Below are 24,210 nucleotides of genomic sequence, written 5' to 3' on the forward strand. Positions count from 1 at the left end.
TGCCTCAGTTTTTATCCTGTTTTATGCTTTCTGACCTACAATAAATAACCCTTAAATAGAATAGTGCTTTTACTAGGGTAAAGGAGGGAGATGAAAATAACTTAATTACAAAAATTAGGAGGCACATGAATTATAATCTGTTTAGTAAGAAATTTTTTAACTTGTCCTTACGAAAAAGATACCATTAAAAAGCATAAAACTGTTTATAGTACCTAATACTTGCTCTTTTCCTAATAGAAATTTTTAGAGGAATAGGTCTTTCCCTTACTCCCTACATAGATGGCCATCAAGGTTTAAAATATTCAGGCCTCTAACCCTCATTATCCCTCATTATTTCTTCTGGCTCCCCTCTCCTTTACCAATGATCTTGCCTTCTATTTCTCAGAAGAAATAGTGTGTAGCAACTGTGAACTAAGTCAGTTTACTCCCCTTCCTTCCCATACGTTGAAAAGCAACACCATGACAAATAAGTACCTCCAATAAGTACCTGCTTGCGTGTGCGTGTCACCTCCCACTGCTGTTGTACACTCATGCCCTATGCTGCAGCTATTATTACAAGTTGGTTGCCATTTCCCAGAGAAACCATGCTCTTCCTCCTTGCTTTTTATACATTATCATCTCAGCCTAGGATGTCTTCTTCCCCAACCCTATCTGCCAGAGGAACTTTTTATTCTTCAGGATTCAGCATAAATGATCTGTCCTCTATTATGCTTTACCTTACTATCTAAGAATTTCCTCTTTCAAGCTCTCATAGCACCTTATAATTGCCTTCATTGTAGTCCTAGTCCATTCTATTATAATGATTAAGCTATCTCCTCTTTAGCTTCTCATCTCTTTAACAGTGGAGATATGTTTGTTCTTTGTAGTACTCAGAGTCTAGCTTAGTATCTGACCTCACTAAGTGGTGATTGTTAAACCAGCACCAAGGAAGTGGAATGCCTGAAAGACACTGATGTCTCTCAGAAAGAAGTAAACAAGGTGTTCTAATTTATAGTGTCTTCCCTGCAGTAGATCTTGACTGAATAACAGAAATCCAGAGATGGTATTGCAGTAGTTACAGGACATGTATTTCAATATCATCTTCTTAATATTACTAGCCTTGTTATGACGACTTAAAGTTTTTGTTACTTATTGTTTTAAGGAAAATTAGAATGTTATTGATTTTGGTTACTAAACAATAGTTACTGATTTTATTTCTTTACCATTTAATTTTTAAATAACCTATTTGAATACATGCAGTCAATTGAGTTTCTTATATTAACATTTTATTTCTGTATATAATATTGTGGGAAAATTTTCATAGGTGACTTCATGATAATATGTTATTTTTATGAGTATAATTTAATCATTGTTTAATTTATTTTTTGAACACAAGCTTGCTCCTCTTCAGATATATCTGGTAGGCAACTACTTTTTAATAAAACAAATGTTACCTTTAAGACTTTTTATTCAGTTCCTTGTAAGTTTCTTTATTCTCTTCATAAAGTTATATTTTTATTAAGAATATTGAGTTAATAAAATATTTGAGTTGATGAAGTAAATGGTTTATTTTTATGTTGGGCTTTATCTACAGATTGATTTATATTGGTTTCTTGTGTGATATTTGACAAACAATAAATACAGCACCATGAAGCAGTGGAAGTTGTACAGGGTAGCAGAAGACACATTAATACACACCACTTAAATTAAATAACCCAGGTTAATGAGTCTTTGTTTGTTTGTTTTTTAAAGTATACTGTTGTAAATTTTAAACAAAATAGCTAATATTTTAATTGGGTATTTACCCTAGGAAGTTTTCTTCTATTTTGTTCTATTTTTTTGTTTCCTATTTTTCTGACATAAGTTGAATAAAAGTTAAATAGAGTTGAGCTTTTACTGTAAAAAGAAGGTGAACTTTATCTCATTACAAGGAGACTGGAGAACTCAGCATCAAAGGCAGTTACAATCAATTTTTAAGTTAAAATAGATTTATAAACTCTTCTTACAAAATATGAATGATAACCTCTTTTCAGAATTGGAAAATGACATATTAAAACTAACAACATGCTCTTTTTGTGATAACCAGTAACCTACTATATCCAACAGAGCTCCCAAAAATGCCTAATAAATAAATTTACTAAATGTTATTAGTGAAGCATTCTTATTCATTGTAGAATTATTTGAAGTATATGGATTAAAGTTATGCCATATTTGAAATTTTTAGTCAATGTTTAGATGGCTAAAATGTGTAATATGAACTTTGTAATCTGATTTTCAAATTATATCCTGTGGATAAATACATTAATAAATATTTGGAGAGAATAAGAATGAAATTGTGTTTTTATGAATTTGTAGAAATGCATAAAATTATCTCTCTTTTTTCTTTCTTCATCTCATGAATGTTGGTGAATGTTTCTGCAAACAAACCTTGGGTGAACATATAGATTCCTTTGGTATGCTCTTTTCCTTTAGAATGCAATGTGATAGACTCTTATAAATGATACAAACTGAAGAGAAAATAAATTTATTTGGAAAATAAATAAAAGTGAAAAAGTATGCTCCTGGGAAGAAGTTGAGTTAATTTTTGGTCTGTCCTTCTCATTTTTGTAATATCTAAGTTTGCTCCATTATTGACTGAGACAGAACAAAATATATTTGCAAAAAAAGCCTTCTTAGGTGTTTTTTCTTAAGGAAAGTTATTAATCACTGTTAGGAGCCTTGGAGATAGGTACCCATGATCACACAGCTAAGCAATATTAGAGCTAATATTCTAACTCACATGTGCCAAGCTCTAAAATCTTTGGCTGTTTCAGGATATCATAATGGTTTAAATGGTAAAATATAGATATGACTCATATATTACAACACAACAATAAAACTAAAAAATTGAAAACTTCAAAGTATATGCTTTATAGGGAAATCTGGATTGAATGTGGTGCAGTGTTTCAATCTGGCGGTCTCTTCCACCTCTTGATTTATTAATTAGCTGCCAATACATTATGTCAGTGGATATAAATTTTAAAAATAACCAGGGAAAAGCATTAAGAAGTTAAATCCACCACTGTCTAAAAATAATAAAACCCAAAGCAAATATGTGTGGTTCTGGATTGCCTATTGTTTTAGCATTCTTCATAATCCAGTTTATTGTGAAATATTTTACTTTGGTAATTTCATTTTGTTATTTATACTTATAAAATGTATATTTTGGTTAACATATTTTTAAAAAGTTAAAACATACCTTCGAATCTAAATAGTGCACACATAAACTAGAGATTTCATGTGTGTACATATTTTTATATGACAGAAAATGTTTCAGAGGCAGAGTTTTCTTCATGGAACTATTTAATAACATTATAATTTATGCTCAACCTTACTCTAAAAGGAAATCCCTTTATATATTGAAATAATTCACAAAATTTAATATCTTTGATTAATACCCATTTTTGATAATTTGTACATAAGACCTTTATGAGAATTTTTACTTACTTTCTACATTATTACTTGACAGTAAATTCAAAATATTGATGAGTACAGAGAATATTTCAAAAATTTTTCTGAATATCTGTTAGTGAATAAAATTACATAGTATGTGAAACTTTTCTTTTAGCTCATTACCAAGCAAGGAAAAGGAATTTTTTTTTTCCAGCTTACCGTCTTTGGCAAATACTGCTAGTCCTTCCTTTGACCAGTTAACTTTTTTCTTAACTCCAAATCCATATAGCATAAAGTGACAGGAGAATCTGAAACCGGATGTTAGGGATGTTTTTTGCATTCTCTGATTATCTCTTCCTTGTCTTTAAATTATTTATCCTAATGCAGGCATCTGGAGAATTTATACCACAACTTGAAGTGCAAGTTATCTATAAATAAAAGATAACTAAAAATATTTTCAGAAGAAATTAAAGGTATATTTTGGGAATCACAAGTGGTTTCTTAAAAGCCACAGTTGCACTTTGCAGTAAATTATATTTTTAATTTATTTTATAGCCTTCTTTCCAAGATATATGTCTGCTCCATGCAAAAATATAAAACCACTCTTTTTCAGTTGTAATTAGTACATTAACTTTAAGAAGTAGGATGACTTAAACCATCCTAAAATCCAAAAAAAAAAACAAAGTAAGAATTCTCCACCAGGAGGAATTAGATAATATTTGGATGATTGGGTACAATTATTTGATTCATTGTTTTGATGCATAAGATTTCCAAACAATGGAAAGATTCTAATTTTAAAAAATTATTTTTCTAAGATTTTTTAAAGGGTTTTTGAGAGCAAAATACTAATGACAATTTATAAAAAGTAGTAAAATAATATCTTCAGAAATTCATACTCTAGTTTTACTTAAAAACTTATATCTGTGGGCCGGCCCGGTGGCGCATTGGAGAGTGCGCCGCTTGAGAGCGTGGCGGCGCTCCCGCCGAGGGTTCGGATCCCATGTGGAGGCCGGTTCCCGCTCACTGGCTGAGCGTGGTGCGGGCGCAACACCGAGGGTTGCGATCCTGTTGCCGGTCCCCAGTACGGGCGCGACACCGAGGATTGCGATCCTGTTACCGGTCATGAAAAAAGACAAAAAGGAAAAAAAAAAACTTGTATCTGTGCTTGATGCCTGTCAACATCTTTTTGAAATCTCAAAACATTTAAAATGCCATCAGCCTTTTTGGTTAATAACAGTGTTTTGCCAAAGGTACTACATTGGGGAAAAAGGAGGAAATAACTATGTGTATCTTAAAATACCTCACTTAAATACGACTCTATCATTAGCGATCTTAAAGAATTTGTGAGCCCCTCACTTCCATTTTTAATTCTGTCTTTTCATCATGATTGTCATCACTCTCTGTATTTCTGAAATAATTGCCAGTGTGCCACTCCAAGTTCACTTTTTACTATTACAACATTATTTAAATCGTATTTTATTGGTCATTTTTTTCTTTATTTATAGATTCAAATAGAGAAATAGTGAAAACTTTCTGAACAAAAAGAAACACTAAAATAATTAATTCTTATATAGTCAGGTTGTATTCTCATACCTAACTATAAGAACAAGAATACATTTTTAGTAATGCCACTTTATCTCTTTGAAATTTTTTCCTATTATTTGTTTTTTAATACCTTAAGATTTTGTAAACAGAAATCATTGTTAATAACTTTGTGGGAAGACAATGAAAAGGGGGAATACTTTTAAATGATTCATTTAATTAACAAATTTAAAACTTCAAACCACAGCTCTATAAAATAATGTGGCTATTATTGATTAACATATAAACACCTGGTTTTGAATTGCTTTACTTTCGGGTACATTTTGAATTAGGCATTCAGACATTTAGTTTTTGTTCCAAATTTAGAATGATGTTTTTAAGCTGTGGATTTTTTATTGGTAATATTTTGTTCTGTTTTGTTTTTAAGTCTTTGTGGGTATTCTTTATGTGTTAGTCTTTATGTGTTAGTCTGTGGTTTTTGCTTTTCTCTCTAATGTTAGTAGAGAGAACACAAATCGAATGACATGAATCCTTTTTCCTGAAAACAGCCCTTTATCAAGTTGAATTATTTTTAAAACTCCACAAATCAACAGGTTCATGTTCTCTGGATGTTTTCAGTTCTTGTGTCTAAAGCCTCTGTTAATATCACTGTTGGCTTATTTACAATCACTATTTGTCCTAGATTGATTTCCAATTTTTTTACATTACTTTCAGGTATGTTTTCAGGAACAATATTTTTGTTATTAGATTTGAAGTTATCAAAGTGATCTCCATATAGAACAATGTTAGAGGTTCTTAGAAATTTGATAAAGTATTGCTTCTTGTGTGGAGACACTAAATAGCTTTCTAGTATATTATGGTGGTTAATATACATCTTATTACAGCAGTAGTTGACATGAGTCTTTTTTAAAAGCAAGAATATTTATATATAATATAAAATATGTGTAATATGTTCTCATATTTAATGTAAATTTTCTTACAAGACAAAATTTGTTTTTATATGTATTTTCAGTGAAAGAGTTTCTAGCCAAAGCCAAAGAAGACTTTCTGAAAAAATGGGAGAATCCTCCTCCGGTAAGGAAATACTTAATTTTTTCTACAATTTAAAAATCCCATGTTAAGTAAAATCATGATTCTTCCCTAAATAATTTACTACTTGAGAATTTTAATTTTCAACTGGCATTAGTAAACAAAAGCTTAAAATGGGAATTTTAGCATAATGTTATGTTTTGTTAATTAATAATAATTAATTTTATGTATACGTAAACTGGAGAAGGAACTAATTTCCAATATAATACCTGACTATAAATTTTGATACTAATACCAAGTTGGTATAAATTCTTGATATTTTCTAATATTTAAAATTATGCCTGTTATGAAGAGTCCTATTGTGCAATTTCAAATTCTTAATCATAAGTACCTGACTTTTGGCAACATATCAAGTACAAATGGATCCTTTCATCAGTATTTTGACGGGGTAATTTCTATATAATTTAAGTACTTTAGATCTTAACTATGATCTAAAAACTGTATTTAAAAAGATCCATCTGTACTTTCCAAAAAAAACTTTTTGGAGTTATAAATAATTAGTGAACATTAATTGTAGATTCAATTCTGGAAGTCTTTTTTTCCTAGCACAAAAAAGATTTTAAGTATTTTTTACTAAATAATTCTAAACAAATGTTTTATGAAGATGCCATTATTACCAAGATTTACAGCATGACCTACAATTTAAAACATAAGTCACAGAAATTAGACAGTAATTACAAAATGTTACACATTGGATAACATGAAACATTAAGAGAGGTGAGGAAGATGGCATATTTTTTATTATACAAAGAAAAGAATTGACTAGCAAAAAGAGATGATCTGTTGTCTATTAATGAAGTTTGTTTCCATTTGGTTGGGACTATATTAAACATTTCCATCTATGTTAATAAAACCAAAATGTAAATATTAATACATAAAATTAATTCCATTGGAACTGTAGGGGCTCTTTTTCTGCATTGATAAAGATCTCATGGCAATTTAAAATTATTGGAAGTATGAAATTAAAATATGATGAAAACAAGTTTTATAAGTAAAACTTAGATTTGCTTGCTCTCTGTAATGATCCAGCAAGAAGCTATGAAGTGTTTCAAAAGGTGACATTTGATTTGCAGTAGAGATCAAATCCAACTACAGTGAACTACAGTAGTTATTCAGATTCCTCACTTACACAAAAATTATATTGCATCACATTTTTATCAAGCTAAACACCCTACAGACTGGGCCTTTGAAATATTTTTTTCTATATTTTATGGAGATCTTTGTAATGAGAACCTATTAAACAAATGGATCAGCAATTGCTACTTGTTGCTGTTTAGCACATAATTTGTTTTTAGTAATTTTCATTTTGTTGTGGCAGCAACAAATTCAATAGATTGATGCCTCCGATTCTTTGCTTCTATGCTGTAGTCAAAGCCAAAGATGTTTGCTTGTATCAAAACGTCTATTCAAGAAGAAAAAAGAGTCTGATTATTGTCTGGAACTCTGGCTTTTGGTTCTTTGTGGAATAAGGAACTCTTCTTTCCTATTGTTACTGTTTTAGGTAAAACTGGGTTATTATAACATGAGACAGAAAAAGCTACTAGGATCTCTCATGCTGCTATTATTTAGTTCTTCTATAAGCTTATATAAAGACAGAAATGAAGTAAGACATTTACATTTCTTCAGAGGTACTCATGAAAGGAACTGTGATCCCTGAGCTCATTATAATTATTTGGAAGTGCAAATGCAAGATTATATGGCTTACATGACTCTATGCCAGTATACTTCCGGTCAGTTTATAATGATTAAAATATGGAATTAATTTATTAGAAGTCCAGAACTAGGAATGCATATTGTACCTTTAATATTTCAGCTGAGGCACTTATTTTCTCCTATTAGTATTATGCTCTGTTTTGCAGTATAATCATCTTCTCAGATACTAGATCCTTTCTTATTCAAAGGGTGAAATACAACCAATAACCTGGAATCTCAGTAGTTTTTTTGTATTGTTTTTAAATGGGCAGTTACAAATTAAATTATTCAATCTGGTTATATATTACTAAAGCAAGGATTAATTATAGTCTTCTAATGAGAATTTCTAATTTTAAAGTTAATTTTATTTTTTCATGCACATGTAGAATAATGCTGGGCTCGAGGATTTTGAAAGGAAAAAAACCCTTGGAACAGGTTCATTTGGAAGAGTCATGTTGGTGAAACATAAAGCCACTGAACAGTATTATGCCATGAAGATCTTAGATAAGCAGAAGGTTAGTGTGTTCATTGTTGTTTACCTGCAGGGAAAACTCCAGTTTTATCACCTAGACTATTAAACAAATGCAGTATAATGACTTACCATGGACTCCTTCAAATAATTTTATTATTGTATTTAATTTTTATTCTCAATTATTGTGACTATATGATGTATAGTTAATACTTTTAGTATATGGTGGCACATTACTGTTTTAATAATTATTTACATGTAATACATAGGTGTATGTTTACTAACAAAATATTGAATTGAACATGTAAGGAACAAGCATCTCTACCACATCCTGCCCTGTGGAAAAACTGCAGGGACCGATGACTTAATCCTTAGATTGAGGAAACAAAATTAACAATTTTATTTTATGGCATTTTAATTTACAGTAGGAACCCTCTTATTTAACATAATTGGGTTTGGTTAATTTAAATGTCAGCCAAAGCAGGGAAAATTTTTAAACTTACATGCAATAAACAATTTTTAACTAAAAATTAGGTGTACCTAATGCATCAGGATGTCTGAATTATTCATGCTTTAATATATTAAGCTCCTATTTTCCTAGTAAAAACTCACAATTAAGGGAAGGAAAAAAATAGCAAATCTTGATGTATTATCTTAGAGATGTTATGTTTCCAAGAATAACTTTTTGGCTTATTGCGACGTATGTAGGAAAATGTGGAGGAAACAGTACAGAGCTAGTAGTAGTCATGGTTACATGTAGTGTCTCGACCAATGCAGTTCAATATAAATGTAATGTGAGCCATATATGTAATTTTAATTTTTAAAAAAGAAAAAGAATAGTTGAAATTAATTTTACTAATATATTTTATTTAATAGCCCAATATATTCAAATTTTTATTTCAATATGATTTATATAAGATTATTGAAATATTTTACTTTTTTTTAATACTAAGTCTTCAAAATCTGATATGTATTTTATACGTAGAGTACATCTCAATTTGGGCCAACCACACTTCAACCGTTAAATAATCGCATGTGGCTAGAACCTACCATATTGGACAGCATAGCATTAGACTGGTCTGAGATTTCAGTCTAACCTCTACTTTATGTTTTTATTTTCTATTTTTTGAAACATAATTGATTGTACATATCTGTGAGGTACAGCATCGAATATACATACCTGCATGCAATATGTGATGCTCTAATCAGTATAATTAGAGTATTCAACACTATACAATGTAATTAATTTTGGGGGCCCTTTACCAATTTCTTGCTAACCCACCTCCCTCCTCCTTTCCCACCTCTTGTGGTCTCAGTTCTGATTTTCTCCTTTGGAAAGTTCAATGAATTATTCTGATTGTTGTATCTTTCTTTTTAAAAAATTATTTATGTATGTATGTATGTATGTGTGTATGTAGCTCCCACTTATGGGTGAGGACATGTACGATTTCTCTTTCTGTGCCTGGCTTATTTCATTCAACATAACTTTCTCTAAGTTCATCCATGTTGTTTTAGTACTGGTTCTGGTTAGATACAGTAGTGTAGTCTCCTTGTGGTTACATCAACCATATTCAGTATCGGAGTTAGATGTGATTGTCTCTGTGGCCTAGGCACTGGAGCACTTGTGATTGATTCCTTGCTGAGGTTAGTGACACTGTATTGGCTCATTGAGGACATGGGTGAGCTCTCAATTTCTTGAGAGAAGCATCTGGGTGCCTTGTCACTCTGTGGCTGGAGTGGGTATCCTGGTCGAGGCTTGATGGCACCCCAGCTAGTGTCCCATGACCTTAATGCATGCACTCGGGTGTATTAGAGGTCCTCAGTTTGAATGGGTGACCCTGGCTGGGGTTTCCCTTTCCTCTTCCCTACAGGCAGAGGCTCCTCCTGGGTAGAGCCTTGCTTCTACCAGTTGGGCTAAGGGTTGGTGGTGATTGGGAATTTTCTTTCTTATTCTATTTGGGTATCCTGGGTTTCTGCCTTCCCCAGATGGTTCTGCATGTATCTCTTCCCGAATCAAGGCAGTCGTGAGGGCTGCACGTACTTCCCCGCTAGGATCGCTACTGCATGAGGCGGCATAATTCCCTCTGTGGGTTGGGCCACTGGGTCACATGTCTGCACTCACTCACCTCTTTCCCTGGGCTCTGCTGGTGACTCTCCTTGTGTCAATGGAGTGGAGTGGTCAGTGGGCCACGTTCATGTTGGCTGTGACTGATGCTGTGGCAGTGAGCTGACCTTGAGGCAACAGTGGCTGTGGCAGTGGGAGTGGCAGATCACACGCATGGAAACAATGTCTTTGACAGTGGCAGGGGCTGCTACAGCAGCTCCTGAGGTCCCCAGGTATGCCTACCATGTGCCCCCAACCTCTACTGTAATTAGAACAAAACTACCCTCTAACATGAAAGGGGGGTAATGGATTAAATCTCTTGAAAGTTAAATATACCCATACACATATTTAATTGTGCATTTTTGTCTACTGCCCTCATTCACATACATATCTTTTCTAACCATGCTTCTTGAAAAAATAATTTAATCACTCTATCCAGCACTCACTTCCTATTAATTCTCCAACCCACAATAATTTAGCTGCCTTCTTGTTTATCCTCTACCTCTTGCTACAAAATAAGTAACAAAATAACATTCCATAAAAACATACTTCTCTCAATAAAATCACAAATCTTTCAGTTAAATCTGTTTGACTTCTCCCATCTAGGGTGTATGGGATGAGAGGAAGAAAACCAGTGTGCAAAAATTAAGGAAATCATATTTCTTTACCTTATATTGTGTGTCAAGCATTGCTAAGCACTTTATATACAGTAGTCCTTCCTTATCCACGGAGGATATATTCCAAGCCTCCCAGTGGATGCCTGAAGATGCAGATAGCACTAACCCTATGTACAGTATGTTTTTTCCTATATAATTACATTTTATAGGGCAGATAGCATATGCAGTGTGGATATGCTAGACAAAGGAATGACTCACACCCTGAACAGAACAGAGCAGGATGGCATGAGATTTTATCAGGCTACTCAGAGTCTGCATGCAATTTAAAACTTATAAATTGTTTACTTCTGGAATTTTACCTTTAATATTTTTGGACAATGGTTGGCCACAGGTAACTGAAACCATAGAAAGTAATACAGCAGATAGGTGGGAACTACTCTACAGCTGGTTCTCTGTGTACTTGGGTTCTGTATCTGTGGATTCAACCAACTGTGGCTCAAAAATATTTGAAAAAAGTGGATGGTTTGTGTCTGTACTATGTATAGAGGTTTTTTCTTGCCATTATTCCCTAAACAATACAGTATAACAACTATTTACATAGTGTTTCATTGCATTAGGTATTCTAAGTAATCTAGAGATGATCTACAACATATGGGAGGATGTGCATAGGTTATATGCAAATACTATACCATTTTATATAAGGGACTTGAGCATCTGTGGATTTTGATATCCACAGGGTTCCTGGAACCAATCCCCGAGGTACAACTGAATCAGTGAATCTTCACAACTGTGTGATATTAATCTCCCTTTTAAGCCAATAACCTCTCTATTCAAGTAATTTTTCCAAAGTAAAACAGCTAGTGAGATGAACTAAGAATTTGATCTAGATTTGTCTGATTTCTATGCCTTTACTCCTTGTTAATTTTTCCTTTAAAATGTAATTGTTATCTCTGAGATCCTTCCTACCACCCCCTAGTTTGATCCTTCATTAAAGACAACTGGTCTTTCACAATAACATCTTAATTTCTACAACCTCAGACTTATCATCTTCTACTAATTCATCCTCTTTACTGCCAACAAAATTCTTACTATATCATATCATTTCCTTCACCCACTCAAAAAGCTTTATGATATTTATTTACTAAAGTCAGAACTCACAGAATGCTTTCAAACCCTTCATAATTTTCTTCCAAACTCCATTGTAGTATTTTATCTTATACTATTCCCTACATGTCCTCTATGCTTTACTTCTCTGACTTGAAACTTGAGATCACAGGAGTATATAGTGCTGTTCTGGGTGAGGTATGGATGATATATGGTCTATCTTCCTTTACCGATAACTCCTCAGGTGTTTGGCTAAAAAATCAATCGGCTGGTAAGAAACAAGTCATTTGTAAATGCTTTTAAATCTACGAATTTTGAAAATAAAACATGGACTACATCCTCAGGGATACTTTTTAATTTTACTCTGCCATTTAGGAATACTTTATTACCAAGTTTTGAGAAACACTATCCTAAACTACAACCAAATGGAACTACCACTCAGACTTATTTCTGTATATTTTCATCTTTCAGGTATTGGTTCTGGATATCAACCCTGACTGAAATTTCTCCCCTATCTTTCCCTAACCTTTGTTATCTATCCATCTTTTAAGACCCAGCTGAACTCTTGACTTTTTTTTTGTCTTTTTTCGTAACGGGTAAGGGGATCGCAACCCTTGGTGTGGCGTCGCCCACACCACGCTCAGCCAGTGAGCGCACCAGCCATTCCTATATAGGATCCGAACCCGCGGCAGGAGCGTCGCTGTGCTCCCAGTGCTGTACTCTCCCGAGTGCGCCACGGGGCCGGCTCCTGAACTCTTGACTTTTTAAACAGATTATAATAACGAATGCCATTTATTGAGCTTTTACTATGTGCCAGGCACTATGTTAAACACTTGACATGCATTGCCACATAGCCACTTTTAAAGTAGGTATCATTATCAGCATTTTACAGAGAAGAATCTGGGACTTAGAAAGATTATGTACTCAGCTTCAAGTAAACATTTTCTCCTCTGAACACTTGAGACATTATAACTTTCATTTGGCAATTATTCATATATTGCTATTCACATATTCATGCATCGTACTTTCAAATAGATTTTATGCAGCATGAAGTCAGATACTTTCTTGTCCTTATCTCTGTAACACCTATTATTATTATACCGTATAAAGTAGATATGCACATTTAAAGGTCAATTCTATTTTAATTAGTTGATTTTTTTAAAACAACTTTTTAGTTAATTTTTTAGGTTAATTTATTTGCTTTGCCAGTTCATATGTCTTGAATTTATTTCTATTTTGTATTATGTCTCACACACACATAACTGGCTTAGGACCATAATACAGAAAGCCTCTCTGTTGTAGTTTTCATTACTTATTTTACAAGCTAACACATTGTTTATGCCTAATTAAAAATCTGCTACATCATAATATATAAAAGTAAACACAAAACAAAGGTAATCCTCCAGCTAATGTTATAGAATTTATTGTAATAATTATGGACTAATTGGTTCTATAACTATTTAAAATATAAACAGTAGTAACCCAACCACTTCATATTACAGATGAAAAAACTGAGGTCCAAAGAGTTAAAATAACATCTGCAAAGTAACAAAACTGGTTAAATGGAAGGCCTAGATTTGAACACAGATCTTCTGACTCCTAGTCAATTATTCATTGCTCAGTATTATTGGTATACTCCTAATTTTATATACCAATAACTGGCAGTGTCTTTAATTACTTTTCTTATTCATGCTTAACTTCTTGACTTCTGTGATTATCACCACACTGGCAGTAAGCCTCCAAGAAGAAAGAATGCCACCTTCTAATGATTTGCACATATACGAGGCAATTATTTATGTCCCCTAAGGTCACCTTTTCTTAAATTCAAAATAGAATTACACATGGAATAGAATCAGTCTTCATGAAGTCAAGGTCAATTCCTTTCCCCTTCTATTGAATAGATAATCCAGATGAAGCTTGATTAATCCTAAATGACCTATTTCTTATATAAACAAAAGTCTTTTGCCAATATTTTGTGTGTCTTCTTCTGTGGCTGTGAAAACTGAATTTTTAGAATTGTACTTCATTCAGGTGTTATGAAATGGACAGACTGTTCATTTTTACCCACTATTTTTCAATTATTGACTTTTCCTTAATCTTTAGTTTCCTTACTGATCTTCTGAAGTATTTAAAATCAGTACCTACTTACTGCAGTGATTTGGGCCAGCTCCTTTAGTCATTAGTGGCTAATATTTTTACATACTAGTTTTTAAAGTAATTTTTTTATGGGCCTATTTTTTATTCCACTTAGTTCTGGCTCCTTAACTAAAATTATAGTTGACCTTCTTAAGACCAAATTTCAAATCCTCTATTAGGTTTTTCATTTGAATCTGAAAGCTTAATTGGTAATTATTATTATCTTTCTTATCATAGTCTAGCAATTTTGTTTATCCAAGTTCATTATCAGGTGAAAAACATTTAATTTTTTTCTTTTAAGATGATAGTAACTGTTTTATTTTGCTTTATTACATTAAGATATATTTATCTCTAAATTACAGGTTGTTAAACTGAAGCAAATAGAGCATACTTTGAATGAGAAAAGAATATTACAGGCAGTGAATTTTCCTTTTCTTGTTCGACTGGAGTATTCCTTTAAGGTAAATTTTAGTAATATCTAAATAAGATATTTTAACCTGATACACTCTTTAAAATATGAAGCTATCATAAAATTCTAAGCCAGATGATAAATCTGGTGAATATGACTAAGCAAAAAGAAATAAGCATTTAATTTTATGCTATTGAATCCTATTGAGCTTATAAACTTAGGTAACATTTGAAAAGGTTTTGGTTTTGGTTTTTCCTGGGGAAATTGTTCAAGGGTATATGTGTAATTTTTCATGAGATGGTATGACAAAATCAAATATTTCAACTTATCAGAAACCACTGTGATATCTTATTAAGCAATTCTTAAACTCATGCAAGTATATACAACCAGTACACCTATTTCTCTTAAACACTTTCTGCCAGGTTCTTACCATCTTTGTTTACTTATTAATTTGTGTTCTAGTCTTTTCACTTACACAAGGCAGAAGTCTTTGCTCCACTGTTCAAGTATCTGATAAAGTTGCACAAGATTTATTCTTTAAATTGGCAGCTTTTCACCTCTTTGGAGTAATACTTGGCATCTCTCTGCAATGGTGAATTATATTAAACATTTTAACCTTTTCCCCCCTTTATTCTTAAGTCAATTTAAGACCCATGTATTTAAGATATTAAAACCATTAATCTCTCATACATAAAATGTAAATATTCTTGTTAACTTCTTCAAATTCTTTTTTAACTTTTGTTATTCTTTTGCATACACTGTAGCATTATGCCATTACCTCAGTGTTTAATTGTTCAAGAGTTACATGTTCCCTGCAAGAGCAGGAATAGGTGAAATCCTGGACTAATTTAGCAAGAATACCAGGAGGGAAAAAAAAAAGACTGCCCATTATAGAAAAGCTAAAGCATTTCCATTTATTCTGTATTTCTCAATGTCATTAGTTTGTCAGATGAATTTTAAATTTTTTTTTCTAATTGAACATGTGGTAATCTTAAAATATTTTTTTACCTAGGTTTCATAATTTAAATTTATTTCCTTTTTATTCATTCATAGGATAATTCTAATTTATACATGGTTATGGAATATGTCCCTGGGGGTGAAATGTTTTCACATCTAAGAAGAATTGGAAGGTTCAGGTAACTAATGCTTTTCCCCTCCTCAAATCTTTATATGCTCATGTTGTTTTAAGACAAATTTTTAAGTTAATGCTAATGCCAGAAATTTTCATTTAATTAACTGATATTTTAGCTATATGAAGCATTAGGTGGACACATTAATAAGAGACCACAACATACATGAGTTTTAAAATTCAAATAAATGCACTATGAAACCAATTTAAATATTCTACCATGGGTAGATAGTGGGAGGTACCATTATTTGAAGAGTTTCCAGAAAATGCAAACATTAATTGAATTTTTAAATACCAATATTTATTGAACAAATATTAATAATACAATTCTGAGGGCCGAGCCCGTGGTGCACTCGGGAGAGTGCAGCTCTGGGAGCATGGCGGCACTCCCGCTGTGGGTTCGGATCCTATATAGGGATGACCGGTGCGTTCACAGCGCTCACTGGCTGAGCGCAGTGTGGCCGGTCTCAAAAAAGGACAAAAAAATAATAATAATAATAATACAACTCTGAGGCAGATGTTCACATAAGGTTGAAGATGAAAAAGGAATATATAGAGAGAAATGATAATGGTTTCATGGTGAAGAGATTATAAAAGATCGCTATTTACAAACAATTCTCCTTAAAGTTGTTGTAAAGTTGAGTTTTTAAAATATGTACATAATTTAAGAGGAGTTTCTACCCTATCATTAGGTTATTACTAATAAGATCTCAGTTGTTAAAGTAGATTATAGATTCTGATAGTTTTACCTGTGTGTAATAGTTTGTAAGCTACTACTTTTCACTGATAGTTACAAATAGAATAAAACTAAACTAAAACAGTTTCAGCTTCATTCAGTATATTATGCATTTGGCATAATTAAAACATTATGAGTATGAGCTCAAACAGGACTGATGATGGTAATTTGAAAGATGATTGTAGACTCAGATTATCACGAGGTGATGTCTAGTAATGGGCAAATATTAGAGTTATTTTAGTTACCTGGGGCCTAAGCCAAAATATGTTTATTTACTTAATACATATAGGCACTGTGCTAATGCAAAGCAGCTTTGGTTTATCTTTAGTAATTTTCTTTCACCTCTTATTATCTCATCTCTCCTACTACCCCTTGTCCAAGCAGTCCTAGAATCCTCATGTTGCCATATGATTATTCCAAGTTTTACACTGAAGTACCACACCTAAACCTGTCTTCAAAAAATATTTTGTCCATTTTCGGTAATTACTAACTTCTTTTCTTTGAAACTCCCCAAAGAATTATATCTTTAATTCTTCACTTGGTAATAAGACAAAAGCAAGTTGATTGAAATAATTCACACTGAGACACTCTCTTTTCTAACCTTTCACACATACTACATATATACTTGAAAGATTGCTAACTCTGTCTTAGAAACTTTGAGGCAACAAGAATATGAGTTATTGTTTAGCATGGCTTTACTCAAAGTCAATGGTCATTGTGATTCTCTACTTAAATAGTTGTCTAGGCTTAAAGCTACTACAGCATTAAACCTTCCTACTGTCTTCCTGCATTCTCTTAAATATTAGTAGAAATAACCAGTAATACTGTTGGTGGGACTGTAAATTAGTACAGCCATTGTGGAAAACAGTATGGAGGTTTCTAAAACAACTGCGGATAGAACTACCATACAATCCAGCAATCCCACTACTGGTTATATACCCAAAGGAGTGGAAAACAAATGCATTTAGAATATTTTGCTTTCACCTTTCAACAATTTGATTATAGATCTATGTAATATCTGTACTCCTTCCAATCAAACACCAGTGTGTGGAAATACATATAAGGTGCTGACTGCATTTTATAAAAGGGTATGTCAAAAACTTCATGGAAAGGCCAGCCCAGTGGTGCACTGGATAGTGCGCCGCTTGGGAAGCGCAGCGGCGCTCCCACCTGAGGGTTCGGATCCCATATACAGACCGGTTCCTGCTCACTGGCTGAGCGAGGCGCGGGAGCGACACCGAGGGTTGCAATCCCGTTGCCGGTCCCCGGTCCGGTACGGGGGCAACACTGAGGGTTGCGATCCGTTGCCGGACACGGAAAAAAAGACAAAAGACAAAAAAAAAAAAAAAATCTTCATGGAAAGATTCATATTTCTTTTAATTCTACTTTTCTACAAACTTTTTGAAATACCCTCATATTTACAGATACATGGAGAAAGTAGGAGGGAACCTCCCAAGTTAAACATTTCCAAATTAAAGGATAAATGTTGTAATAGCCAGGATGGATTCTCCCAATCTCTGCTTAGAATGTTCCTCCCTTATTCCTTGTCATTTGACATATGACGTAGATTATTACAGTATTAGGTTAGGGCTGAAACTGGAAGGGTATTATAAAATGTTGCCCTGCAAAAAGTATTTTTCTTTAGATATTAATTCACTCAGCAAATATTTACTGAGCACCTGATGTGTATCAGCCCTAAGACCTGGGAAATGTAGTGACAAGCAAAAGGAGCAGCACATGCAATCTTTTTTTTGGAATTTCTATTTCTAGTGCTACCAGATCAAACTCATGTCAGCCATCTTGAGAGAAATCCTATTCACAATTAAGGTTGTTTACTGAGGGCACAAATCTGAAAGTCATTGCAATTTATTAGGCAGATTAGCAGAATCCAATAAATACGCTAGAAGATGAATTAGGAACTCATATTAGAAAATTGGTACATCCTTTTGGAGTGCTACTCAGATTATGGCATCAAAATTATCCTGACCTATCAATTGACCTAATCTATGCATGCAAGAACTGTGCCTGTTTACACAAACATGGATTATACCTATGTCTATGTGTCTGTGTAACATGCATAGTGGAATGTTTGGAAATTCACTTGCCAAAATTGTATCTGTGGTTTCTGGATGGGATTATGGGTGTTCTTTATTCTTCACCAATATTTTATGATATTTTTTCTGTAATAAGCACATGCCATTTTTGTAATAGGAGCTATTACAAAATGGGTAAAATGGCATTAATCTGCAGATTAACACAGCTAGAGCCTCTATGTAGTGAAATTCTTTAAGCACATGAAATTTGTGGAGAAAGTAGATGTAGCCTATTAACTATAGAAATGGCCCTGACAGACAATCCAACTGGCACATTTGCTTTTCAATCATTCTCAAGGTTAGACATAATTATAAAGACATCAATATCTTCTAATATGACCAATAATAATTTACAATAAGATGACTATTTTAGGATTATATTTTTCTTCAATACATGCTGCCCCTAAATGTATCAAAGCATTATCTGATGATTTAGAGATTTATTGAATATTTGGAAACTAACAAGATTTTTTACATACGTTTAAAAGAAAAAATACTTTTCACCTCCAAAGTACCTCTACCCCATTTTAATTTTTATATGTAATCTAATTAGTATGTGTTAATCAAGTTACAGAAAATTAATGTTTTGTTTCTTTGCAGTGAACCCCATGCTCGGTTCTATGCAGCTCAGATAGTGCTAACATTCGAGTACCTTCATTCTCTAGACCTCATCTACAGAGATCTAAAACCTGAAAATCTCTTAATTGACCATCAAGGTTATATCCAGGTATGATTATATATAATGTATTTGAGAAAATACTAGGCAAGAAGTTGTATATATTTAATCCCAACTATCAATATTGGATTTTTTTGAGGGAGACTATTACTTTATACTGATAGTTTAAGTTGAACTCATGGTTCCATCACTATTATGGAGAAGCAAAAATCCCATCAAGGACGGAACCTGTTTATATCCCCCATAATCTATAGTTGTGAACCGAGCAGTCTCCTGCATAAGGAAATAATAATAGCTAAATTTGTGAGCACTTAGTGCCAGGCATATTCAAAGTGTTTTCCATGTATTATCTCTTTTAATCCTGATAATCCTATTTATTATCTTCATTTTAAGGCAATAACGAGTGCTCACAAATTTAGCTATTATTATTTCCTTGTGTAGGAGCCTGTGCTCCAATACTGGACTGGTGGCAATGTTTTCTTTACATTTCTACTGCTAATATAGTTGGAACATCTCTTTCTACACAGTTATCAATAGATTGTCCTGTTGATGCTTTCACACTTCTGATGTTGTAGTTGATGGCATATGACACTTTGGACTTAAGCATTGTTTCGTTTTTATTAAACTATTTATGTTTACCTTTTATTTTCACTTTTTTTCCTTGGGTGTGTGTTCTTTTCATAATGACTAAAAACTGTTTTTGTTGTTGTTTTGTTTTGTTCATTTGTTTCTTTGTTTTAAGAAAGGGAAAGGGTTTCCAAGTTGGGTTGTTTTAACCTTCATTCATTAAACAGTGGCCATCATGAATTTGTCTCATTACATTGACTTTACTTTTTCCATTTTTTCATGGTTTTAATTTTAACCCTGAAGTTTTAACTTTCAATTTACATATAATAAATACATTTATTGTGAAGCAATAAATTTTTACAAATATATATTTTTTCTTTTATAGGTCACAGACTTTGGATTTGCCAAAAGAGTTAAAGGCAGAACCTGGACATTATGTGGCACTCCAGAGTATTTGGCTCCAGAAATAATCCTCAGCAAGGTATATTTATAATGTCAGTATTTAAGAAGTAGAAATGAATCATGCATCACTATGGACGTCTGTAAAAACAGTTTATTCTAATTTTATGTTCATTATTTGATCTAAGTTATAAATTTAAGTCTTATTTGTGCGTGATTACTAACGAATAGTTATTTAGAGTCTACCATTAATCCCATAGCTTCTGCAGCTTTAACTCTGGATCTTAGAGAAATAATGTGAATAAACTTGACCTCTAGATCCATGTTTTAAAGCCAAAAACATAGTCTTTTTATTATTATTCCCAATAACAAAAGGGTAGGGAAACCTTGCTCTGGATTACACCAAGAGGCAAATCTAGAGATAATATATACTAATTGTCAATTCTTCTTTTGTTTCAAATTTACCATTTAAATGAAAGGAATGTGTGAGAATTGTTTTTTAATTTTAGTTTAATAGGAATACAGTATATCTCCTTATCCTTGGAGAATATGTTTCAAGACCCCCAGTAGATGCCTAAAACTGTGGATAGTACTGAACCCTATGTATATACTATGTTTTTTCCTACACATACATACCTATGATAACATTTAATTTATAAATTAGGCACCATAAGAGAATAAAACAATAACTAATAATAACATAGAAAAATTATATCAATATACCAGCATCACTACCCTTCTGCTTTGGGGCCATTATTAAGTAAAATAAGGATTATTTGAACACAAGCACTGCAATGCTGTGATAGTTGATCTGATAACCCAAATGGCTAGTAGGTGATTAACTGGTGGGTAGTGTATACAGCTTGGATATGCTGGACAGAGGGATGATTCACATCCCAGGCAAAATGGAGCAGGACTGTGCAAGATTTCATCACGCTACTCAGAATCAGAACAGTGTGCAATTTAAAACTTATGAATTATTTATTTCTGGAATTTTCCATTTAATATTTTTGGACCATGTTTGACCCTGGCTAACTGAAACCAGGGAAAGCAAAACCATGGATGACGTGGGACTACCGTATTACAGAAATGGAATAGTTTTAGTCTTATTGAAGCCAGTTCTACTTTTCCAAATAGTGAACTGTGGTGAGAGAGACTATAACCATATCTAAAAGGATGTTAACTTCTCTTTTCTTTTCCTCTGCCATCCCTTGGTGGAGAAAACTAGAAAGGAAAAACTAGCAATTACTGGGCACAAATAGGAGCAAGGAAAGAGAAAGATATAAGATAGTGCCTTACTGGTTCACAAATTGAATAATTAAAATTTGGCTAACTTGTAAAAGTGTTAGAATAAAATAAAAGATTTCTTTCAGCTTTTCTTTCATTATCTTTCATAATTTAAATCATATATAACTAGCCTTTTATAATCTAAATATCATTGCTGTTAACACATTTCTTCTTTAAGTATAATTAATAATGTGACGACAAAATAAGCTCTAAAATTTTCACAAATTCGTATATATTATAAAAGTAATATATGTTGATTGTTCAAAATTTGGAAAATACAGAAAAAATATAAAGAAATAATCAAAAAACCTGTAAAACCTGTAATCCACCCAGAGGCAGCCTTTTCTTTTTTAAACACATTTTGATATACTTTTCTATGCATGTTATCATAGTTGAGATCATAGTGAATGTAAAGTATTGTGTCTGACTTTTTCACTTCGATGATAACAAGCATGCAAACATCATTCTAATGGCTTGCTTGCAAATGTACTGTAAAGTATTTTAGCCCTTCTTCTGTTGTTGAGTATTCAGGTTTTCTTTTTTTTTTTTTTGGTTTTGGTTTTTGTTTTTGCTGTCATTCATAATTATGATAAACATTTTTGTGCATAAAACCTTTTCTGTATTTCACGTTATTTCCTTAGGATGTATTCCAGAAGTGGAACTATTGGGTCAAAGGGTATGAACATTTTTAAGACTCTGGATACATATTGCCAAATTGCTTTCTAAAAAGAGTGTACTGTTTACACTCCTACCAGTACTACAGGAGAGTGCCTGTTCCACTACACTCTCTCCTATTTACTAATTTAATAGGCAATAAATGACATTTTAATTCTCATGTCTTTGATTATTAGATTTTCTTTGAAATGCTTAATAGCCATTTGGTATTTTTGTATATGTGTGTATAAATTGTTAGTTTGCTCATTTTTCTACTGTAGTTTAACTTTTTTCTTATGATGTATTTTATTTATTTATTTATTTTTTTAAAAGATGACCGGTAAGGGGATCTTAACCCTTGGCTTGGTGTTGTCAGCACCACGCTCAGCCAGTGAGCGAACCGGCCATCCCTATATGGGATCCAAACCCGGGGCCTTGGTGTTATCAGCACCGCACTCTCCCGAGTGAGCCACGGGCCGGCCCCTTATGATGTATTTTAATTCTCCATACCTAGGGCATTAACTTGTATCTGGCATATTTATTATAAAACTAGCACCCAATTTAAAAATAGAAATCAAACTTCATGCCAACTTCTTTTATTCCTGTTATACCAGTCCCTCCCTTTAAAAAAGCATATAGAATAGGAAAGGAGAGAAAAAGAAAATCTCTATATTGTAGTATTATAGTTTAGGTAGTAATTTGGAAACTAGTTTGTAAAGCTAAAATTTTGACAAAAGGGTGGAATGTGGGGAATGGTAATGGTAATTAGAAGGTACATTTGAAGGCAGAACAAAAGATCTGGGAAGATCTCAGCTTATTACTCTCCATGATCAGTTTTTTCTTCCATACTCTTTTGTGCCCATTGACACTGATCATAGTTGATAACAAACTTCAAATAAAAATGTGTATTAGTCTGTTTTTATTGCTTATAACACAGTATGCTGAATTGGGTGATTTATAAAGAAATGAAATTTATTGCTTACAGTTTCTGAGGCTGGGAAGTCCAAAGTCTATCTGGTGGTCGTGACAGTGACCCAGGGGTCTCACATTGTAAGATGGTGGAAGCAGAGAGAGAGAGAAAGACAGACTCTCCTCTTCTTTTAAAGTCCTCAGAACCACGTTCCTGGCCACCATTTTTAATCCATTCATTACTTCAGGGTCCTACAACCCAATCACCTCTTCAAGGCTCTACCTTTCAGTTACCATAATAGGATTTCCCACTCTCTTAATAGTCACAGTGGGGGCCAAGTTTCTAATACATAAAACTTGGGGGACACAATTCAAGCTTCAGGGATTTGGGGGGACACAATTCAATCCACTACATTCTGCCCCTGGCTCCCCAAAACTCATGTCCTTTTCACATGCAAGTATGTTCATTTCATCCCCAAAGTCTTAACTTGTTACAACTCAAGAGTCAAAAATTCAAAGTCCCATCTGTAAAATCAATACAAGTTATCTACTTCCACGATGACAATTGTGGGACAAACATAGGGTACATACTCCTGTTCAAAAAGGGAGAAATAGTCCAAAAGAAAGGGGTAACAGGTCACAAACAAGTCCAAAACCCAGCAGGGCAGACATTAAATCTCAAAGCTGGTGTATCATGTACCTTGACTCCATGTTCAATGTCCTCTGCATGCTGGTGTGGGGGTTGAGTCCCCAAGTCTTCAGGCAGCTCCGCTCCTATGGCTTTCCTAGTCACAGGCCACACTTCAGCTCTCCCAGGCTGTCCTTCCACACTGCTAGCTCCATAGGACTGGGGTCTCCATGACGGTTGTGCTCTCATGGCTCCACTAGGCATGGCACTGATAGGGTTTCTCTGTTGCAGCTCTGTCCCCACATTTCCACTCAGCATTGCTCTAGCAAAGGTTGTCTGCAGTGATTCCACCCCTGTGGCAGATCTTTTCCTGGGCCCCCAGACTTTTCCATACATCCTCTGAAATCGGGGTGGAGGCTCCCAACCTCCACAGCTCTAGCATTTGGCAAGCCTGCAGACCACATGGATGCCACCAAGGCATACAGCTTGTATTTTCCAAAGCTGCACATCCAGCCACACCTGGGGCCAATTTATCCACAGCTGGAGCAGCCAAAGCAGT

At 33.5% G+C, this 24,210-nt stretch overlaps 1 protein-coding gene across 11 annotated transcripts in view; it reads left to right on the forward strand.

Moving 5' to 3' along the window:
- The window catches only part of PRKACB (protein kinase, cAMP-dependent, catalytic, beta), a 145,982-nt gene that overhangs the window by 99,309 nt on the left and 22,463 nt on the right, over positions 1-24,210 (forward strand). For 6 of the 11 annotated variants that reach the window (XM_008571617.1, XM_008571611.1, XM_008571621.1 and 3 more), the window contains 6 exons: positions 5,966-6,027; positions 8,121-8,249; positions 14,527-14,625; positions 15,627-15,709; positions 19,132-19,258; positions 20,160-20,255. In XM_008571617.1, coding sequence (XP_008569839.1) covers positions 5,966-6,027; positions 8,121-8,249; positions 14,527-14,625; positions 15,627-15,709; positions 19,132-19,258; positions 20,160-20,255 — 596 coding nt within the window. Of the gene's footprint in view, positions 1-1,375; positions 1,400-2,423; positions 2,433-5,965; positions 6,028-8,120; positions 8,250-14,526; positions 14,626-15,626; positions 15,710-19,131; positions 19,259-20,159; positions 20,256-24,210 lie in introns of all 11 variants that reach the window. The other 5 variants (XM_008571612.1, XM_008571614.1, XM_008571615.1 and 2 more) reach the window with 2 other exon arrangements.

The sequence above is a fragment of the Galeopterus variegatus genome, unplaced genomic scaffold, assembly GCF_000696425.1.
Source record: "Galeopterus variegatus unplaced genomic scaffold, G_variegatus-3.0.2 Scaffold707, whole genome shotgun sequence".
NCBI lineage: Eukaryota > Metazoa > Chordata > Mammalia > Dermoptera > Cynocephalidae > Galeopterus > Galeopterus variegatus.